The sequence below is a fragment of the Desmodus rotundus genome, chromosome 6 (assembly GCF_022682495.2).
Source record: "Desmodus rotundus isolate HL8 chromosome 6, HLdesRot8A.1, whole genome shotgun sequence".
NCBI classification, from domain to species: Eukaryota; Metazoa; Chordata; class Mammalia; order Chiroptera; family Phyllostomidae; genus Desmodus; species Desmodus rotundus.
The window spans coordinates 106,975,877-106,996,104 of NC_071392.1; the positions used below are offsets into that span (position 1 = coordinate 106,975,877).

Genomic DNA, 20,228 nt, shown 5'->3' on the forward strand with positions numbered 1-20,228 from the left:
TTGACAGAGAGGGGTGACCACCTGAAAGGTGTCGGGAAAGAAAAGTTCGTGTGGAGGATGCTGTGAGGTGCTACTCAGATCCCCCTTCAAGAATGAAGCTTACTCCCTGCCACCCCACCCCCCACCCCCGTTGCCAGAATTGTGGCTGGCAGACAAGTCTTGGCTAACAGCCCCCTTCTGGACTACACGCCCTTCAGAGCTGCCTCCCCCAAGGTCATCCATATAATCAGTCAACACATGGGTGGAAAAGTCACCCTGTTACAGAGCAGGGCAGGGGGTGGTTCACGATAAATTATTACAGAAAGGATTCCCCCTTTCTGTCTCTGGAGGTTCCTTCCCCCACGCCCACCTGCTAGGTTCGAAATGCCTGCCGCCAGAGGAAAGACGTCTCTCAATGCCAGAGACTGGTGAAAAGGAAAGGAATTGTTTATTTAAAAGTTACACAGACTTAGAGTAATGGCTTAATGTCTTCAATAAGATACTAAAGTCCTCCAGAATACCCACAGATGCACAGTCCTTCCCTCTCCCTGTGCCCAGTCCTGGGTACCATGTCTCAGGAAAGGAAGTAGAAGTCCGTGATTCAGGCTCCCGGCACCATCAGCTGTGTGGCTGCTGCAATCTCCAGTTAATCCAAAACCATGCGGCACCTTCTCATGGCCCACCAGCAAGAGTCCTTCTCCCCTTTTTCTATGGCTGCAAAGTCTCTCCTGCTGCCTAAGCCGCGTGGCAAAAAGAAGCACTCCAAAACCTCGTGGTCCTCTTCCTTTCCCTTCAGAACTGCATGGTCCTCTCTTCACTTCACCAAAGCTTCCTGATCCTCTCCCTTCTCCAAAACCTTGTGGTCCTCTTTCCCTTCATCAGAACCATGTGGACCTCTATCTATCTACTTCAGAACCACATGGCCCTCTTCCTTTCCCCTCAGAACCTCATGGTTCTCTCATTTACTTCAGAGCCACGTGGTCTACTACTTTCTATGGCTGCCAGGCCTAGGTTTTAAATCCCAGTGCCCATCTTCCTTTGCAGCCCCATTTCCGACTCCTCCTACAGTCAGCTACACCTGCCAGCATCCCTGTATTCTTCCAGCTTTACTGGGCTGCCATAGTAAGTCTGGGCAGGTGTGGCCCCATGGCATGGAGCCAATCATCTCCAAGCTCTCCCGCAGGCCCTGTAACCAGGGGGAGTTGCTTCCCAGTCCCATCTTGGGTGGAAGTCACTCCCATCTCCCTGGCTCAAAGCAGGGCCATAGCTATTTAACATATCTATGAAACCAGTTAAAAGTTATAGATACGTTAAATGACTGTGCCAGGGGCTAGCTGCAAAGCTGTTGCTACCCAAAACAGCTCTGAATGGCCCTGTTCCATGTGTCCCATCCCCCCTGGCTCAGGCCTGTGGGGGTGAGGACATCCTACATACATTTTTCTAATATTTCCTGGACACCCCGAGTCCTGGACCCCATTACAAATCCCTTCTTGGGGCCTTCCTCTTGGCTGCACCCTGCTTCAACCCCAGCTTCAGAACTTCCCGTGGGGTTGGCTCACGTCACCGCTACAACTGCATCACCATTTAGCTTCCCTTTCTGCCACTCTTTTCCTTTCCCTTCCCTCCCCTCCTCTCCCTTCCTCCTCCCTCCCTTTCCCTCTTCTTCCCTTCCACAGATATTGACCCCAGAAGCCCCTCCTAACTGGTCTCCCACATGTCAATCTTTGTCTCAGCGTCTACTTCTCAGGGAGCACACCTGTGACATCATTGCCTTTCCCTTTTCCTCAGTTTGGCCTGGAGACGAGTGGACCTGACCTGTGGTACACCCCTCCCCTGACCATGCACACCTCATTTGCCTGTGGACACTTTGTATACCCACTAGTTGGAGTCGCCACTTTATTGCCCACGGGTGATACTCTGAAAAGTCCTCCCTGGGGCAGTCATTCATTCGCAGGCATTTGTTTCTCACCTGGGCCTGTGCTGGGCACAAGGGCCGTGCACATCCTCCTGCATAGCTCCTGCTGGGGGAGCTCGCATAGTGAGGTCTTTTTGCTGAGCCAGCCAGACGAAAGAACCAGGTTTCCAAGTGCCCGGCTATGGTGTCCCTGAGCAATGTGTCATAAGGGCAGGAATGGATTTAATTCTAAAAGCACCTGCCTTCAGCAAGCACCCCAAGTGGGAATGACTGTGGCAGCTAGGGCTGTGGCAAAGGGAGGATTCTGACACACACAAATGGGAAAACACCTCAGTGCTCAGCGTAGTGCTTTTAATGGAAGGAAGTGCTTTAGTTAAGCTCTGCCATGAGGATGATGGTAACGATTGCATCTTGTTTGTAAATGCTGCTTTATCTCTTCCAAAGTGATTTCCCACCTATTGTCTGGTTGTCTGGTTGGGCTTGGAGGTACTTAGCAAGGTATTATTACACAGATGAGTGTGCCGTTCGGGAAGGCGCCCTGGGCATTCTGGACCCACAGTTTTAGTTCAGTCGCTTAATTCCATCTTGGCGTCAGTTTCTCATATGTAAAATGGGGGTGATAAGGCTGCATTTCAGAACAGCTGTGATGTTTCAGTGGAATAGCCGTTCATTCATAAGGGTTTCCTGAGCAATTTCTTTGTGCCACACACCACACGGAAGTGCTAAGTATTTAGGAAGAAAAATCCTTCTCTCAAGGACCTCACAGCTGAAAAGGTAACTTGGAAATGTTAACAAATAACTATAAAATAATGTTATAAATATGCAAAAGAGGAGCAGTGTCGACCTACCACAGGGAGGAAGTCACTGGTTCTGTATCCAGGAAGGATCCCATGGCTAATGGTCCTGAGAGGTGCCTGGTGTAGGGCCAATGCGAGATGCTTCCCTAAAGAAATGACATAGTCACCCCCTTTTCTTTCTGGCTTCGCTGTCTTAAAATATATACATACGCATACATACTCACACACGCACACTTCCAAGGAAGGGAGAAAGTCTCGTTCCCATTTGTACTACCTAGTAGCTATGACTCCTGAGCCCTCCGAGTTTCCATTTCCAATCTGTAAAATGAGAATGATAGCAACCAACTCACGGACTTACTGACAGGAGTTAAATAATATGATGCATGTGCCAGGGGAAATCGTTGTCATTCATTCAACTGTGGAGCTGAGCGAGAACTTAGTGGTGGTAGGGTGTGCCCGGGAGGCAGGGCAATAGAGGTCGTGGCTACCAAAGTGAGTGAGGGGAAAGAAATTGTCAAATAGAATGAAGTAAGACAATGGACATGGTGGTTCGACTTTGCAGACCCGTAGATAGCAAAGAAAGGTGGGGGTAGAAGGTAGATGGGCCACCATGGTTATTTCTAAATGTACGGGATGGGGGATAAGCTAGTCTTTTGTCATGTGGCTGCCCAAAGCTGCCTTAAATGAGGCATGATCCTCAGAACACAAGGGGCCACCATGTTCTGCCCAGGCCCCGTGGGAATCATGCCCCCTTCCTGGGAACAGAGCTCAGAGAAGTTGCTGTATGTTTGCAGGGGTCAGCAGCCAGGTAAAGAGGGAATCACAGGCCGAAGCCTGTAACGAAAGACTGCAGGATGGATTGCACTGGCCTTAAGTGATGCCTGGACATGCCAGGGTTCCCCAGGCTATTCTGATCGGAAATGCTGATTGAGAATCACCCGTCTGGGACAGCTTGAGGCCAGGGGCACAGAAGATTAGCTCCAGGCCTTGGTCTGGCGAAGGAACCCTCAGTTAAGAATTTGGTCTCATGGGATCATCAAATAGGTACAGCTTTGGTTATGATAATGGAACCTGAGCGTGGAGGGTAGAAAATAGAATGCTATTGGACGGCACCATTTCCTTCCTTTAAATACTGAAGTGGACAACTCCTTTGCTACTCATAAGTGTGGGGAGGCCAGGTAATGAAGAGTAAAAGTGCCCAGGCTCATTTCTGAGTAGTAGCTAATTTCTCATAGCAGCCCCTCCCCATAGTGGGGCTGGTGCACGGTGGGGACGGAAGACCCCTCAGCCACGGTCAGTCTCCTGAGAAACAGCTGTTCGTAAGCGTCCTCCTTGTTGATGGGCCCTCGAGGAGCCCAGCACTGCTGTTTATGAAGTCTCCTTTCAGGCAGAATAAAAGAACATTGGCTGAGCTCCTTCCCGGAGCACCTTTTCATTCCGGTGGCTTTGAACCCCCGCGCAGCCTATCCTGGGGGGTGGATATTTGTGCGTAGGTAACAGCCGCCCAGTTAAGCTGAAGATTGAAAGATTAGTGTGGTCATTTCCCTGTTGGTAATAGGAGACTTGATTTTTGTTAAGAGTAAAACTATGGCTTCATTAATGTGATAAACCAAAGTGAGCCTCAAGATTAAGGAAGGCTTGTTTTGTTTTGTTTTCTGAAAAACGAATGGTTTAAATTTATTGTTGACACTATTACAAATGTCCTTATTGCCCCTCCCCTGTCTGCCTCTACCCATCCCCCCACACCCCCTTCCCTCCAACAGCATAGCAACAATGCACTTTTTCAGAAATGGAAAAAAGCTAAGTAATCTGTATTTTACCTTACTCTTTCTTTCTCTTGTCATTTATAATGTGGACATCTACCGCCAAGGAGACAGCTTCTGATGAAAAAAATCTAAGCTCAAATATGATTGATAAGGGATTTTATACTATGCTTTTGTCTTTGCTTTATTCAGCAACACCACCCTGAAAATGTGGGATCTGAGGGTTTTCCAGGGGATCCATGGCTGATTCAAAGCATATGCCTCCATTCTATTACCGTGCAGGGGTTTTCAGCCTTCCAGGCTGGGTGCAATTTGCTCAGTAAATTATAGTTCAGTAATCTCGCCTCCCACTCCTTAATGGTATTAAACTGTGTATTTACCTTGGCTCTGAGTGGTTAGGAAAACAATACTTAGTACCTAGAAGCAGTATCAGAGTAAACAAAAGTGTGGACGACCCCATTTGGGTTGGAATCCTGGACTCTGCCACTTTCTAACCTAACTTCTCTGAGCTTCTGCTTCCTCTGGAAAGGAGGGACTGTCATACCAGATTTGGAGGGCTGCTGCGGGATCTGCCAGGGTCACATAAGACAATGTAATGTGTGTCTGACATCTGACTCTGTGTCTGACATGCACACAGTAGGTGCTGTGGACACCATAGCACTATTATTGTGCTTTAAGTTTAATAGAACTGTGTGTACTTGTGTTTTGCAGTTTATCAGGTACTTTCATATAGAAATAGGGAAGTTGCTCCAATGAGGGAGTATTTTAAATGGAAGGAAATAAAGGCTCGTCAATTGAACAGGGGCACAGGCTATATGAAGAAAGAGATCCATGGCACAGAGAGTTGCCAATTACTGGGGCTCGTTCTTATCATAGATTGGGACGTGGGCGTGATAAGGATGCTGAAGGAAGCTACTTTACGTGGTAGCAAAACTGATAATATTATACCCTCGGAGACCAGGTAGACCATGAGATGGATAAGGTCCAAGTTTGGTCCCTACTGGAAAATTTTAACCAAATTATAATGGGGGAGAGAAAAAAAACTGTACCAACCACTTTATTCCTTTAAATAGACTTAGTGCAGAATTAGGACAAGAATCAAACAAGAACAAAGGCAATTCATCATTTTACAGTTTTGTGAAATTTTATCATCTTTATTGGAGAAACAAAACCGAAAAAGATTAAAGGGAGGATAGGGTTGGGGTTGTTTTGTAAACAGGCCTCTTGAGTCAGACTTTTAATTTTCTAAAGCAAACTTTTGTCCTGTAAGGTGTTTTTGTTTACGGTGCCGTAGAAACAGCCTTGTGCCATGGAGAGGACGTCATGCCAACGCAGCCGTGGCCCATATAAACAGCTAGTAAAATGCACCCAGGTGATTATGATGTTTAACACGACCACAGGTGTCAGCTTTCATTCTCTGGACAGTTGAGGTTTGGCTCCTTCCCCATCCCCCCCCCACCTTCAAAATAAATGTGCAATGGCATTTCGAACCAACGTGTTGATATCGGCAGGGAACACTGCCCGGCTGTGACTGGGCGTGCACTGAATCGGCACGTCAATGTGGTGAGAATCGATGACGTGATACTGTGGCCTCAGAGCGTGGCGTGTGTCTTCTTTGCGTGAGTCTGCCTTGATTTCTTTCAGTATCCTCTTGTGGTTTCCTACGCGCAGGTCCTACCCATGCTTTGGTGGATTTAGACCTGAATGCTTGTTTTTTTCATGCTATTGTAAATGGTACTTTTTCAATAGATTCTGATTGTTTGTGGTTAATGTACAGAAATGACACTGGTTTTTGTATATTAAAAAATAGATATACATGAAACCAAAAAGAAATAATAAATAAGGCAAGAAAAGAGAGGCCTCAGATGGAGGAAAAGGGCCGTTGCAAGACAACTGGGTTAGCTCACCCAGGCCAGCTGCTTAGCAAAGTGCCCAATTGGGGCTCAAAATATTAATTCCCATACCTTGCCTTCTTGTATTTTGCAGAGCTTAACAGCCAGGCTTTACTGGGTGAGTGGAGGTTATGGAACTTAGAACTGTGTGGTAGTTAAAGTGCTCAGACTTGGTTTTAGGCAGGCCTGGGTTTGGATCTTAGCTCTACCTTTTACTACCTTGTGGTCCCAAGCGTATCTCTCACCCTCTCCAGTCTTCAGTTTCCTGCCCTGTGCAGTGGGGATGATACATGATGAGATTGTAACATATCCCAGTGCCTGGCACCTAGCAAACGCTCATCCAGCATTAGCTATTCTTGTTGTTACTTTTGTGCTTGGTTAAGTTACAAGGGGGATGGTTCAAGGGAAGCATAAAGAAGGACTTTGTAACAATGCTTGTCTTACAATAGAACAAGATGAATGTGAGGTCCCATCACAGGAGAATGGACCACCCCGATCTCGGATGCCATAGGGGGAGTCAGGCTGCCCTAAGAGTTGCCCCTTGCATTTAGGTACTATAATTCCCTCCCATGCATTAGAAGCAAGTGGCAGCCATCCCAGGTCTCCCCAGGCACCTAAGACACTTGACCTACAGATGCAGAGAGCTTGAAGCAGTAGACAGAAATGGTATCCAAGAAAAAACAAACACAATCCCGACTCATCTTTCCATCAGCTTCAGTTTATGATGGCACATTAAATGCAATTGCTTTCTTTAGGAGGCTGGTGTTGAGACCCGTCATCTCTCGCCCAGTGCCATCCATTCTAGCTTCCCCCAGGAGTGCAGACAGGCCAGCCGCCTTCCTAGTGTACACTAATTAATTTATCTCATGCTTGTGATTTTACAGCGCTTAAGTGCTGGAGCATTTCTGTTTATTCTTCTGCCTGCAAAGCACCTCACGTAGCATAAAGACCATGAATCTCCATTGCAGACGCCGTCTGTCTTGGGCTGGGGAACAGCCCGCCGGCTGCCTGTTGTCTTGCTGGCACGGCCTCTTCCAGCCAAAGTAACACATCCATTAATTTATCCTTAATGACATTTTGACATTCCAATCAGTTTATCAGATGTTCCTTATGCACAACTTCTCCCACACGGCAGGGCCAGGGGGCCAGGCCACTGTTGATGCATAATGCATGAGACCGGTGCTCTGCTCAGTACCCTCTGACAGACAGACACATCTGCTAGTCACAGACCATGCGTTCCCAACCGCCCTGCTCCCCGATGGTCCACACCAATGCTTTCAGAGATGCTTTCTTCTGTGCTTCCGGCTTGCTGCGCTTGGGGAAGCTGGTCAGTGCAAGGGGAGATGTCCTCCTAGTTCAGAAACATACATGCAACATGTTATTTGGGGGTAAAGTAAGAGTGTATTAAACCCCGCCACGTGCAAAGGATTTAAAAAAGCTTTATTTCCACTAATTCAGGTGGAAGAAGGACCTAGGGCAAACCGAACATCTTGAATTTCATTATTCTGCCACTATTTAAAAATAACGATCACAAAGACATTCTGATAACAATGGATCTCAAAGAGAAAAAGGAAAATTATCTTTAATACCTTCAATCTAACGCATCGGCACAGATATACTTTCTCACAGTGGTAATCACATTTTAAACACAGCTTTTATTTGCTTGTTTTTTTTTAACTTAATGTAATCCAGCTAGCATTTTTCCACGTTGTTACATAGTTTTCATTTTTAATGGCACTCCATCATTTTAATAGCTGCATAATACTCCATCCGGGGGACGCACATAATTTACCGATCCGGTCCCCTATTGTTAGACATTTATGAGGCTGTAAGTGATCGTTTGCTGTTCAGGAAAACGAGCAGAGCAGGCTGAGGGAGCGAGCAGGGCTCTGCAGGCTGAAGAGCAGGAGCTCAAATCCTACCTCGTCCCTTTACCTGTTTTGTGAGTTTAGGATGAACCCTCCTGGACCCCGATCTCTCATCTATAAAACAAAAGAAACTGTCACCACCTCGGAGTGTTGCTCTGAGGATTACAGATGTGTTCAAGGCACTAAACACGTGCTAGAATCTGCTAGATGTTAATCATACATTCATATATACTTATCAGTGGTTCTCAGCTTCAGGCAGTCTGTCCCCCACTCCCACACAGGGACATTGGGCAATGTCTAGAGATATTTTGTATTGTCACAACCAGGAGTGGGGAGAGCTACTGGCATCTGGGGGTAGAGGTCAAGGCTGTTGCCAACCATCATGCAATACACATCAGCCCCATACAACACAGGACTATCCCACCCAAAACCTCACTATGCCAAGGTTGAGGAGGCCCTGGAATAAATGAAGCTGTGTTTTCCAGTGTTATCTCCATAATATAAGCATATTTCCCTTTTTATTATTATTGCATTAGAATGAAGTCCTGAGAAAATAGGAATTCTGGATTACAGGGTATATTACGCCCATTGGCAGTTTTAGGCGTGGGGTGGGGTGGGAGATGGGAATAAAGTTTAAAGTGACTGAGGGAGACAAGAGAGCAGATAAATGGTGTGTGCTCCCCAAGGGCATGGGAGATGGCACCCTATCCACCAGTAGTTCTCCGAGTCTAGTCCCCTTGTCTCCTAGGAACTTGGAAATGCAAATTTACAGGCCCTGCCTCCTATGCACGAAATCAGGAACTCTGAGGGCGGAACCCAACAATCCCTGTGTTAACGCGCTCTCCCGGTGATTCTGATGCGGCCTCACGTCTGAGACTCACCGCCGTGCACCACCTGCAGAGAGAGGCCTACAAGTAGGACCTGTTCAAATATGGGCAGTAAGTGTAGAAATACAGTATCAAGTATAAATCGTGGGGAGCCAGCAACGTGGGACAGAGCAACAGCACAGGAATTGTGTGTCATTCATTCATTTAGTCCGTCAGTGTTGTGCCAAGTGCTGAACTAGATGCCAGAGGAGATAGGAATCTGTGCATTACGTAAATTATTATAATGAAGGGTGGTAAGAGGGCCAGGCAGATGACTAGGATGCAAAAACAGGAGAAATCAACATGTGTTATTTCTAATCACCGGAGCAACTCTATGAACCGGGGCTTACCGAACACCAGCCTGTAGATGAGGAAACTGAGTGTTCGCCTCGTAGAGATGGAGACACGGTCGTGATATTACGTAGCTGGTTAGAACCAGGGGCCCAAGTCCATGGTGTGTCCACAGCACCAGGAGCAGAGGGCCGTTGCCTAGCCCAGGGTTCAGAGCTCAGTGGCCTGAGAGTTTTCAGGGCAGTTCCCGCTGTCTGAACCATAGCTTCTGTCCTCCCTTCCCCAGGAGGCGCATATTCCCTTCTCATTGGCTGTTATTCAACACACTTATAGAGAGAGCTTATTGGGTAGGTGACAGATTCTCTCGTAAGAACTTTAATACATGTAAGTCCTGTCTACTGCAAATGTCTGTGGGAATTCACTATGATTATTCTTATTTTACAGATGAGGACACTGAGTTATAAAGGGGCTAAGTAATTGGCCACATAGCTAGTGAATGGTGGAGCCAAGATGTGAACCCCGGCAGTCTGGCTCCAGAGCCCATGCTGCTCCCATTGCGTTTGGCTTCGCAATCCAAGGGGTAATGTGGTCATAGGCCCAGAGGGAGGAGAGCCTTGTGTCTGTCTGGGACTATCTCCTGTGCTGGTTCCCCAGTCAGCTCCAGAAAATCGTCAGCCTGGGTCTGACTCTGCCTGTAGAGGAAAGAGTGTGATGTGTAGGAGAGCCCATCCCAGCAGGGAAGACAGGGGCAGGCACAGGCAGAAGACAGGGGCAGAGACAGACAGCTAGAGGCACAGACTCAGAGAGAAAGACAGCAGAGAGGTGGAAGTGACAGAGGCAGTGGCCGAGGTCCCTTGGCCTTTCAAATCGTAATAAGATCTGCTGCTATGGCTTCTTTAACTTTGCCCTTCTGGTGGAAGCACAGAGAAACCTCAAGGGAGAGTGATAGGGGTGGGAAAGGAAGGACCACCAGCTCTGTCCAGAACTGGTGCCCAGTGGAGGTAATGAGCAGAGAGGATGTGCATCGCCTGAAGGATGCAAGTGGGTGGGAGTGTGACCTTTCTGGCTTCATGCATCTATACATGTATGTGCCTGTGTGTGTGTATATGTGTTTGCCTGGAGAGGAAGGGAGCCAGCTGAGACAGCTGGGGACAAGGATAGACATGTGTAGGTCCTTGGATGAACATGACATAGTAAGGAACCTTAGAGGACACTCAGCAGCCTGCCTGTCTGAATTTGAATCCCAGCTCCCTCTCCTGAAGCCTGGATGACTTTTGGTCAATTATTTCCACTCTCTCTGCCTCACTGTTTGATCTCATTGAGCTGAGATTTTATTTCAACCTCATAAAGTTATTAGGAGAATTAAGGAAAGTAATACACTGTGCTTGGAAGAACCTTGAGTAGCACTTGGCTTGGAATAAGCGCTGTATAAGTGTTTATTAGGTAAATGAAATAAATTTAGGATTCGCTGTTCCGTGGTCACTGTAGTCATTTCCCAGGGCTGCCATAACAAAGCACCACGAACTGGATGGCGTCAAAGAACAAAATCTCTTCTTTCTCAGTTCTGGAGGGCAGATGTCCGAGACCGAGGTGTCAGCAGGGCCACACCCCTCTGAGACTCTGCGTAGAATCCTTCTTTGTCTCTTGCTAGCTTCCGGTGGTGGCTGGTAGTCCTTGGCGTGGCCTGTCATGCAGCTGCGTCACGCCAGTCTCTGCCATCACATGTAGTCTCCCTGTGTGTCTCTGTCCTAATCTCCCTCTTCTTGTAGAGACACCAGACGCCTTGGAGTAGGGCCCATCCTAATGACCTGAGCTTAATGGGATTACCTCTTTAAAGACTCTATTTCCAAATAATGTCACATGCACAGGTACCAGAGGTTAGGACATCACCTTATCTTTTAGGGAGACACAATGAAGACAATAACAATCATTTAAAAAGCATCAGTTCTTGCCATGGTTCTTAAATGCCAACTCGCCTCTGCAGTAAGATCAACCCCCAGAGAGGTAACAGGGTGTGTCCATGGTAACTCCCTGGGACCTCCTGCCTCCTGGTCCCCCATTCGCTGATGAAACAGGATAAGGACTCTGCTCATCCAGGCCATCTGAAGAGCGGGTTCTCAACATCAGAAGCCTGGCAGATGTATTGCTCACCTGGAGTTTCTGATTCCGTAGGTCAGGGGTGGGGCCAGGGAAATTGTGTTTCTAGTACATTTCCAGGTGAGGCTGCTGCTGCTGCTGCTGCAGAGACAGCACCTGGGGGACCACTGTCCTCCATCGGTGGTACTCAAGCCCGCCAGCCCATTAGGACCACCTGGAGAGCTCCTGCAAACCCAGATGCCCAGACTGCACCCCAGACCAGTTATATTAGAGTCTCATCGGCAATTTTTAAAGCTCCCCTTATGATTTGTGCAGCCCAGGTTGAGAAATTCATCAAAGATTGTTTTTAGAGAACAGCCGTTCTTCAGAGCCTCTGCTTCAGAGGTTTCGTGTTTAATACGTAATGAGGTCATTTAAATTAACATGGCTGTTTTCTGTATTTAAAAGATTATCATGCCAGGGAGCGCTTACTGAGTGCTTACTATGCACCCTGTGCTGGGGAAAACACTTTGCTAGTCACTTACCATTTAATCTTCACAGCCGTCTTCCGGGGAGCACTGCTGTCACCTGCGTTCTACAGAGGGGGCAAGTGACACACAGAGGCACGAGTCCCTTGTAAGAGCTCGCACGGCTAGTCTGAGATGGAGCCAGGCTTGGATGCCAGGCTTCTGGCACCAAAGACAGTGTGTTAATGACTACATCACCCTGCCTCCTGCCATAAGAGAAAGCGGTGTGTTCTCCTCTAAAGTCCACCCTCTTCCTCATTTACCTGTAGCCTCGGATGGAGTGCGGCCCAGTGGCTGCCTCAGTCATAGTCATTCTGAGTTAGTGGGGTTTCGCCGCCTTCATAAGGGAAGAGGATCATGCGTACTGAGTTTGCATTTCTGATGTCATCCTGAGAGGGGAGGTGGAAAAAAGGTGGAACAGGTGTCCTGAGCTGGCAGGCAGAAAGCAGAGGCAGGTCCTGTGGCCTCCACCAAGGTGCTGTCTGTGTCCCCTGGCCAAGCCCCTCCTCGGTTTGGGCCTCAGTTTCTTCTGTCAGTGAGGGGATGGCCCAGTTTCCTTCTGGGTCCGAGGCGTAACTTTAATTAGAGACCCAGTCATGCCAGCACAGCAGCATCCTGCCTTCAGAGAGTACAGCACCAGCTGTTCGCAGGAGTAGAGTCTCAGCTGGGTGTTTTCTGGTCCGCCTCCTAGAGCTGAGATGGCCCTCTGGGTTCCGATCTTTGTGTTATCTTAGTCTGTCCAGAGATGCAATTGGTGGGGGGCTTGGGGGAAGAGCCCTACGGGGCGGGGAAAGAATGTCTGATCAGCGTCTCCCCAGGAGGCCTCATGGCTCTTCCCACCCAGGGAAGCACTGTGGGTGGGACCCCAAGACTCTTCCCCCAGTGGACTGGGGCCTCCTGTTTTCAGCCCAGAACAAGTTCAGGGTTTTTGTAGAACCCAGTTGCTGGAATTCCCTAGTTCCTCTTGTCCAGGTGGTTTCTCAGTCTCTACTTGAACTCCTCCGGGGAGGAAGCGCTCCTTACTTCCAAAAGTCTAAACCGGGCCAGGGGCATGTCCGGCTTTTCACGTCCTGGTCTCATTCTGCCTCACAGTCACCAGTATAAAGTAGGTGCTCATTAAATATTTTCCCAACAACTTGCGCAAAGAGGAAGAAACCAATAATGTTGGGAAGGGGACATGATGTCTAAAAATTGGGGACATTTGAGTTGGGCCTGAAAAGGTGAAGAGAAGGAGAACAAATGGGAAGGACAATTTAGGCATTGGGTATTTCCAAGGACACCCCCATAGTTCTACTTTGCTAGAAGTGCCTGTCGTTGCTGTTTTGCTGTTGTCGTCGGTGGTGGTGGTGGTGGTGGTGGTGTCATCAAGACAGTCTGGCACTGATTCGGCGCCCTGGGGCCGCCCAGAACCAGAAGTCGGGTGTGTGAAGAGAGCATTTCTGAGTATTCCCTGCCTGTGAGAAATATGCCTGTTGGTTTCAGCGCCCCCTCCCCCGCCCCCCCACCATAGCTTGACCTCGGATCCCTTCGCAGCCCTGCAGCCCCTCAGCCCTCCCGTGAGCCTTCCCACCTGCCACTGTCCCACATAAAGAGTGGTGCTCAGACTACAACCAGGACTCATGGGCCATCACAGGCACCTCCCGCCACCCACCCTCACTCAGCTACCAAGCAAAGGTCAGAAGCCTCAGAGTGCTCTGTTAGAGACAGAGCGTCAAGAGCTGCTGCAGCCACGTCACACCGTCCCCACCTGTCAGAACCAGTACACTTCCGTTTGCTACGTCTTAGAGCATTCTTTGGCCCTGGAAGTGAACTTGCAGAGGAATGTACAGACTTGTGCACGCTCTCTTGTTACCAGCTTTTGGTACCCGCTGCTGGTGAAATTGTGCAACCCAACTGTCAAGAATCTCAGAACAGGGAGAAAGAAAATTCCAAGTTTGTGAAGTCATGAATACTTGAGTCTTCAGGGATCTGAGGGTTCCAGAAGTTATACGTCCATTCCCTGTGTCCTGTGACTATTTTATGAGGGTTGTTTTTATAGCTACAGCTATTCCGTGGGCTCTGAGGGGAAAAATCTCTGACTTTTGTGAGTATTCCATTACTTCTTCCAGCAGCCCGAGAGGCCCGTGACCACCACAGGAGGAATTGCTAAGTCGTTAGCCAAAAATATTCACAAGTATAAATATTTCAGGCCACAGAGTAATTTCATGCAGGTTTTTCTTCCTCTTTCCTCATACGTATCTTTTTTAAAAAGTGGCTGTAATTCGCAGTCAGAGTAGGATGGCAGTCTTTCTACGCTTCAAGTTGTAGAGTTTTAAATATAAATTCGTACCACAAATTGATTGATACTGGCTATGTGCCAGACACTCAGCAAGAAATTGGAGTAGGTGCAAGAAGTCAAAAGCCCTTCATTCAAGAGGTGCTTGCCCCAGTGGGTGGGAGCGTCCAAATTCGCTGCCTTTGGACCAGTCAAGTGCTTAGCTGAGATGGCAAGGAGGCCTTCCTTGATCTCCTACTAGGACGCAAAGCATCTGTGAGCTCTCGCACAGCTTCCTGTGTTTCTCCTCCTTAGCTGTTAACACCTTTGTGATTTTATATTTGTTCTGTATTACCCGTTTAATGCCTATCTTTGCCATTAGTCCCTGTGTTCTATGAAGGTCAAGGTTATGTCTAGTGATTTGTCGCTATGACTTTCATCTAACAGATACGGGCACAAGTAGGTGCTCAATAAGTATTTGTTCAATGGGGGAGTCTACCAAGCAGAGAAAACCGCAAATCTGTTTAGAGGAAACCTCAAGAAGATATGAACTTGGGGTTCCACTGGGCCTTGAAGGAGAGGTGGTCAGTGGAGAAGAATGGGAACATGTTAAAAAAACGAGTGCTGAGGAATGGTTGCAGAAGGCAGATGAGTAGTTGGTGTTTCCTACAAGGAGCCAGGTGTGGGAGATAATGCTAAATTGAAGCTTGGGGACACAGCCTGAGGGTCTCGAATGCCCTCCCACTGGTTTGGATATTCCCCTTTCTGAAAAGGGAGGGGAAACAATTAAACTCTATGGCAATATATAGAATAATATAATTTTTCCATTATTACCAAGAGGATTTTTTCCAATACTTAAATTTCAAATTCTGTTAAGGATATGTCCCCAGACTACGGTTTTGTGGGGGTTTTTTTTCTTCTATTCCCGCCATTTCCACTTTGTAGCATAGTGACCTGTTGCTAAAACACCTCTCTGTACATTTTCAAATTATTATAAAGCGTCATCATCACCAGGAACATTCCATGTCAACCAGGGGCTAAGGTCCAGGAGTGTCGTAGCTCAGTGTTTACAACTTGGTTAGTTGTCCAATTTTTAAACATGTCTTGGAGAGGCTCCGTTGTTTATATTTTTATCCAGGTGGTCAGAGCTACCCAAACACTTCTGTAAAATTCCATTTTTCATAGATGCAGCGAGGCAATTTTTTATTAATATCATCCCTTTGGAGGGCAATGATTTGTGCTAAAGACAACTCTCTCCGTATTATTTTACCCTGAATGGAATGAGATTGGTTAGGAGTTCCGCCCCGCAGGGAAATATCAAAGACTCCAATACATACTCATTTATACTTTTAAAGTTTACTCCCTTATCAGATTTCCTTTTATTTCCTGCTGGGGCGACATGAGCAAAGCTTGGCGAGAGGCAAAGGATCCGCTGTATATCTTTCCAAATTTATGATTAAGAAGGTCACACATACATTTTTAAACATATTCCTTTTTGATAATAAATGAAGAATAAAACTGTGAAATATCAGCAGCAGCAGAATTTCTCATTTTTCCCTCCTCGGCATCCCCCTCCTCCTTGTCCGATTGCCTGTGGCTGGTGAGAAAAGCCACAACGGGTCCAGCGCTTCATTTCTTGTTTTTCTCTCTTCCTGGAATAGGTTCACTCATGGAACCATATGCCTGGGGAAAGCATTGTAACTAAAAGATGCATCCCTCTGCCCAAGTGCCCCGTGTTCCCCGGGCCAATGGGGTAAATACATAAATATATAAATGATGAAGAACTCCATTTTAGGCTGCATTTGTATACACATAGTGGCCAAAGGAGGGAGGTGAAATCTCTTCTTGTCTTCTTGGCGTGGATTTCCTGGGTCTGGATCCACTCTGCTCTCTGCTTTCACAGCTAGATCTATGTACCCTCAGGCCACTGGCTCCCAGCGGGTCCAGCCAATGAGAACCACTGTAGGAGGTCAGAGAGCAAGGGCAGGATGTAGGCAGGGTGCTGCTGCCTCCGGTTTCCTCCTTGGGAAGTCACCCAGGATTGGTTGGCTCCTTGGAGGGAAGGCCATTTCTATGCAGGTGGCCTCCTCTTCACAACTCTGTCCTTTTGGGTTCTGGTTACTGCTTTTTCTGCTTCCCTTCTGGACTCGCAAGTGCTCGACAGATCTCCAGTCACACACTCTCTTCTCACCTTTGTCAGTGGTCCCTCTGTACATAGACTCTTTTTGAATTACCCTCATTTAAGTGTGTCTGTCATTCTGTGCAATCTGCACCCAGGTCAAGGGACTCGTGCTTAGGAGGCTACCGTCACACTGTCAGACTAGAACTGGTCCTGGATCAACTCCTCCAAAAAACTTCTAAGTCCAGGTTCAGTCTTCCATTTAATACCTCTTCTGACAGGGAGGTCATTACCTCTGGACACTGCCTATTTCCTAATCGGGAGGGCTCAATGTTGGAGAAGTATTCCCCGTATGGCGCTGATTTTGACCTCCCTGGGGCATCTGTTCTTTTCATGTGGAGAGAGAAGTGACCAAGGTGGAGGTTGAAACTAAGTTCTATGAAAAATGGAGGAAGGGACCTGGATGAATTTACCTTCAGTGTATTTAATGGGTAACCCATAGCCTTTCATGCCATAGGAATGTAATAACAATGTCTAGATGCATAGATGTTCGGGAAGTTCAGAGGGACCACACTGTCTTTTGGAGATACTTGAATAACTGTCACAGGCAAGAGGGCTTAGTCATATTTCTTTGTCTCTGATGATAGATCTAAGACAAATCAGTTAAAACTTAAAGGAAGCAGACTTCAAATCCATACGGCGAAGAAATTTTTAACCCTTTAGCTCCCCAGTGAGGTGCTAGAGTCTCCCTCACTTGATATAACCCCGTGGTGGCAGTTTCACTGTGGGGCTATTGAAGGGGGATTCGGACCTTGGAACATAGTTGGTCCAGTGGTGATGATGTAAAAACGGGAATAGCAGCTGCCACGTGTCGAACGTTCAACTCTGTGCCGGGGCGATGCTGTGTGTGTTTCACGCATTGTCTCTTTTCATTCTCACAACCCTTTGAGGTCGGTCCTGTTATTTGCCACAGTATACAGAGGGGGAGGACAGAACTGAAGGAGGTTAAGGAACTTGCCCTGAGTCATGCACCTGGCAGGTGGTAGAGGTAGGATGCGAACCCAGGTCTGCCTGATGCCGAAACTAATGGCTTTAACCTTCACTGGACAGTGTCCGAATGGCCTGGGGAGCTTGGTAGACAGGCAAAGGTCCAGGCACTGTCCTACCCCCATGAGCCTGGGCCTCTGTGTGTGTGTGTGTGTATGTGTGTTTTCAGCACTCCAAATGATTCCAGTTTACACCCGAGTTTGAAAACACAGCTCTAAACTAGTATTATTATAGATGCCCATCTGGTTCTTGGAGCCTATTATTCCTATGGGGAGAGCTAGACATCAGGTTTAGCTTTCACTTTTCTCCATTTGAGCTACAAGGCTAACTAAGCTCCACCCTTACCTACTGCCAACCTCCAACCCCTATTTCAGTCTACCGTGGTTTTCTGGGTTATTTCCTGAGCTCAGTCCCTGAGAAAAGCTAGACTCTATTTAAATCTCACTCAGAGCCATGGGAACAGGAAGATCCATCTGGCCTCCCCCTCCCTTTGACAGGAGAGCAAGGGAAGCACCCTGCAGTTCTCACTGAATTCCCGTTCTAAGCTCAGCCTGAAGAACACACCCATAGATGGGGATGAGGCAGGATGTGTATTATATTTCTAAGTAAATGAAGCCATTAATGGTTTTAGGAGGATTTAGGTTTATTTCTCCTCGACATTGGAGGACCTGTTTCTGGAGACCAAACCTGGTTTGGGGTTGAGGGTGATGGGTGGGAAAGGAGAGCAATCTGATCTTCTCAATGCTTGCATGCAACTGGCAGCATCTGACTGTGATTTTTCCCCTTGCACATGTCCCAAAGGAAGCTGGCCAAGAAGCAGAAGGAGACACAGAGTGGAGCCCAGAGGGAGATGGGGCCCGTGGCCTCAACCGACAAACCCACCACCAAGCTCAGCACCGGCCGCAATGATGAAGGGTTCTCCTCTAGCTCTCAGGACGTGAACGGATTCAGTAAGTTGAGCCGACTCAGGGGAAGGGAACATCTGTGGTCCAGCTTAACCCTGGTACCTCTGCTCTGGACCCCACACCACGGTCAGGTGCTGTAGGGCATGGGGTCAGGATGCTTCCCTGGGATGGTCCAGGATGACAGTTGTCTCTGGCAAAAAGTTGGGGCCATTCATTCTGAGGTGAAAAGGATAGTTGAAGAATCTGCCTTAAAACAGGGGCAACCATTTTAAAGGCTTGTGGATATAAATACACACAGCTTAAAACTAATAATAGTAGAAAAGGAGGAGGAGGAGGACATAGTTATGCACTTGAGGAGAAAAACGTGCCATATTGAATCGAGCATCTTTGGGTTTCCAAAGCAGCGTTCCACATACACCATGTAGAGTAGATGAGTCCTGGGTTATTACTGTCTCCACGGTGGATGCTTAGGAATCTGAGGCTCAGAGAAGCGACTTCTCTAATGTGCCAGGGCTGATGAGTAACATACTCAGATCGACCTGGAAGCAATGTCCCCCCCAAACCTTGGCCAGTTCCAAGCTACAGCCAATGTAGCAAGTGGCATTTAGTCAAGAGAACCTGATTCCTCACACAGAGTTAATACAGGACCCCAAGCCAAGTGATGAAGTGATGAAGATTTCAGGGTTGACCCTCCTCTAAAGGGCAACCTCCAGACTGGTGACCTAAAGTAATCGTAGTGACCAGACTCAAGAGAGCTGACTTTTGTTCTTGTCTTTCTGACAGCCAGTTCTTTTCCTGGGTTTGCTAGGAATGCTAGATTCTCTGGCCTCTGCCCCAGATTGGGGAAGGCAGGAGATCAAAAGGAATGTGAGCCCGGACAGGTGACCTGCATACACGGGGCCATGGCAAATGGAAGGAACTGTGTTTTATAAACATCACTGTAGATATGATCAGTTTGGTAGGATGGGGATCTATGAGAACAGAGAGAGAGAAAAGAAGCAAATATGTATTGACCCCCATCCTCCTCACCACAGCCCGTGTTACGGTTCCTACCTTATAGATAAGGTCTCCAGGGCTCAGTGTGTTTTGCTGATGCTCCCAGAGTTCCACAGCTAGTCCCTGATGGACCCAGGGCCTGAGGATAACTCAGACCCATTGTCCTGAACCTCCTGCGTCGCACAGAACCACCCCATCTGAGGCAGTTTTCAAAGTATGCATATGTGGGCCCCACACCTTACCACTGTGTCGAAATTTCCTCAAGGAAGAGGGGTTGCGGGGATGGATGAGGGGCAGGGAGGGTGTAAGGGGCAGGGAGGGGTGTGGGTTTGGTAATAGTCACTCAAGGGGTTCTTATAGGCACCCTGGTTAAGAACACTAAACTTCAAGGGAGGAAATGGCTTTTTCAAATATTGATATGCTGCCTTGGGACAGAGAGATTCATTTTAAACCTATAAAAAAGTTGAGGGAAAAACAGTAACATGAATAATCTTATCACCTTTATCTTGATTCACCAATTGCCCTTATTGGCAATGCTTGTGCGTGCTCTCTGTCCTCAAATATATAATATATAATATAATATAATATAATGTATATATTCTCAACCATTTGGAAATACGTTGCAGATGCCATGGCACTCTTCTTCCAGAGAATTCAGCATATGTTTCCTAAGACTGAGCACAGCTCTTCAACATGACCGCTGTGAACCTCTCTTACCCGAGATATGTAATCTTACTTTACCATGTAATGTGCCCACCCATAGTTGGATTTCTTCAGTCGCCCTACAATTTGTATTATTATCACTACTACTACTAGTAGCAATAAAATTTTTATTATTACCACTACTGCTACTGCTACTACTACTACTACTACTACTACTACTACTACTATTAGTAGTAGTAGCAGCAGCAGCAACAGCAGTAGTAATACTAG

The 20,228-nt window shown here is 47.5% G+C and overlaps 1 protein-coding gene across 9 annotated transcripts in view; it reads left to right on the forward strand.

Annotated features, from left to right (window-relative positions):
• The window catches only part of PTPRT (protein tyrosine phosphatase receptor type T), a 928,354-nt gene that overhangs the window by 801,928 nt on the left and 106,198 nt on the right, over positions 1–20,228 (forward strand). For all 9 annotated transcript variants that reach the window (XM_053926541.2, XM_053926537.2, XM_053926540.2 and 6 more), the window contains one exon: positions 18,196–18,344. In XM_053926541.2, the coding sequence (XP_053782516.1) occupies positions 18,196–18,344 (149 nt within the window). The remainder of the gene's footprint in view (positions 1–18,195; positions 18,345–20,228) is intronic.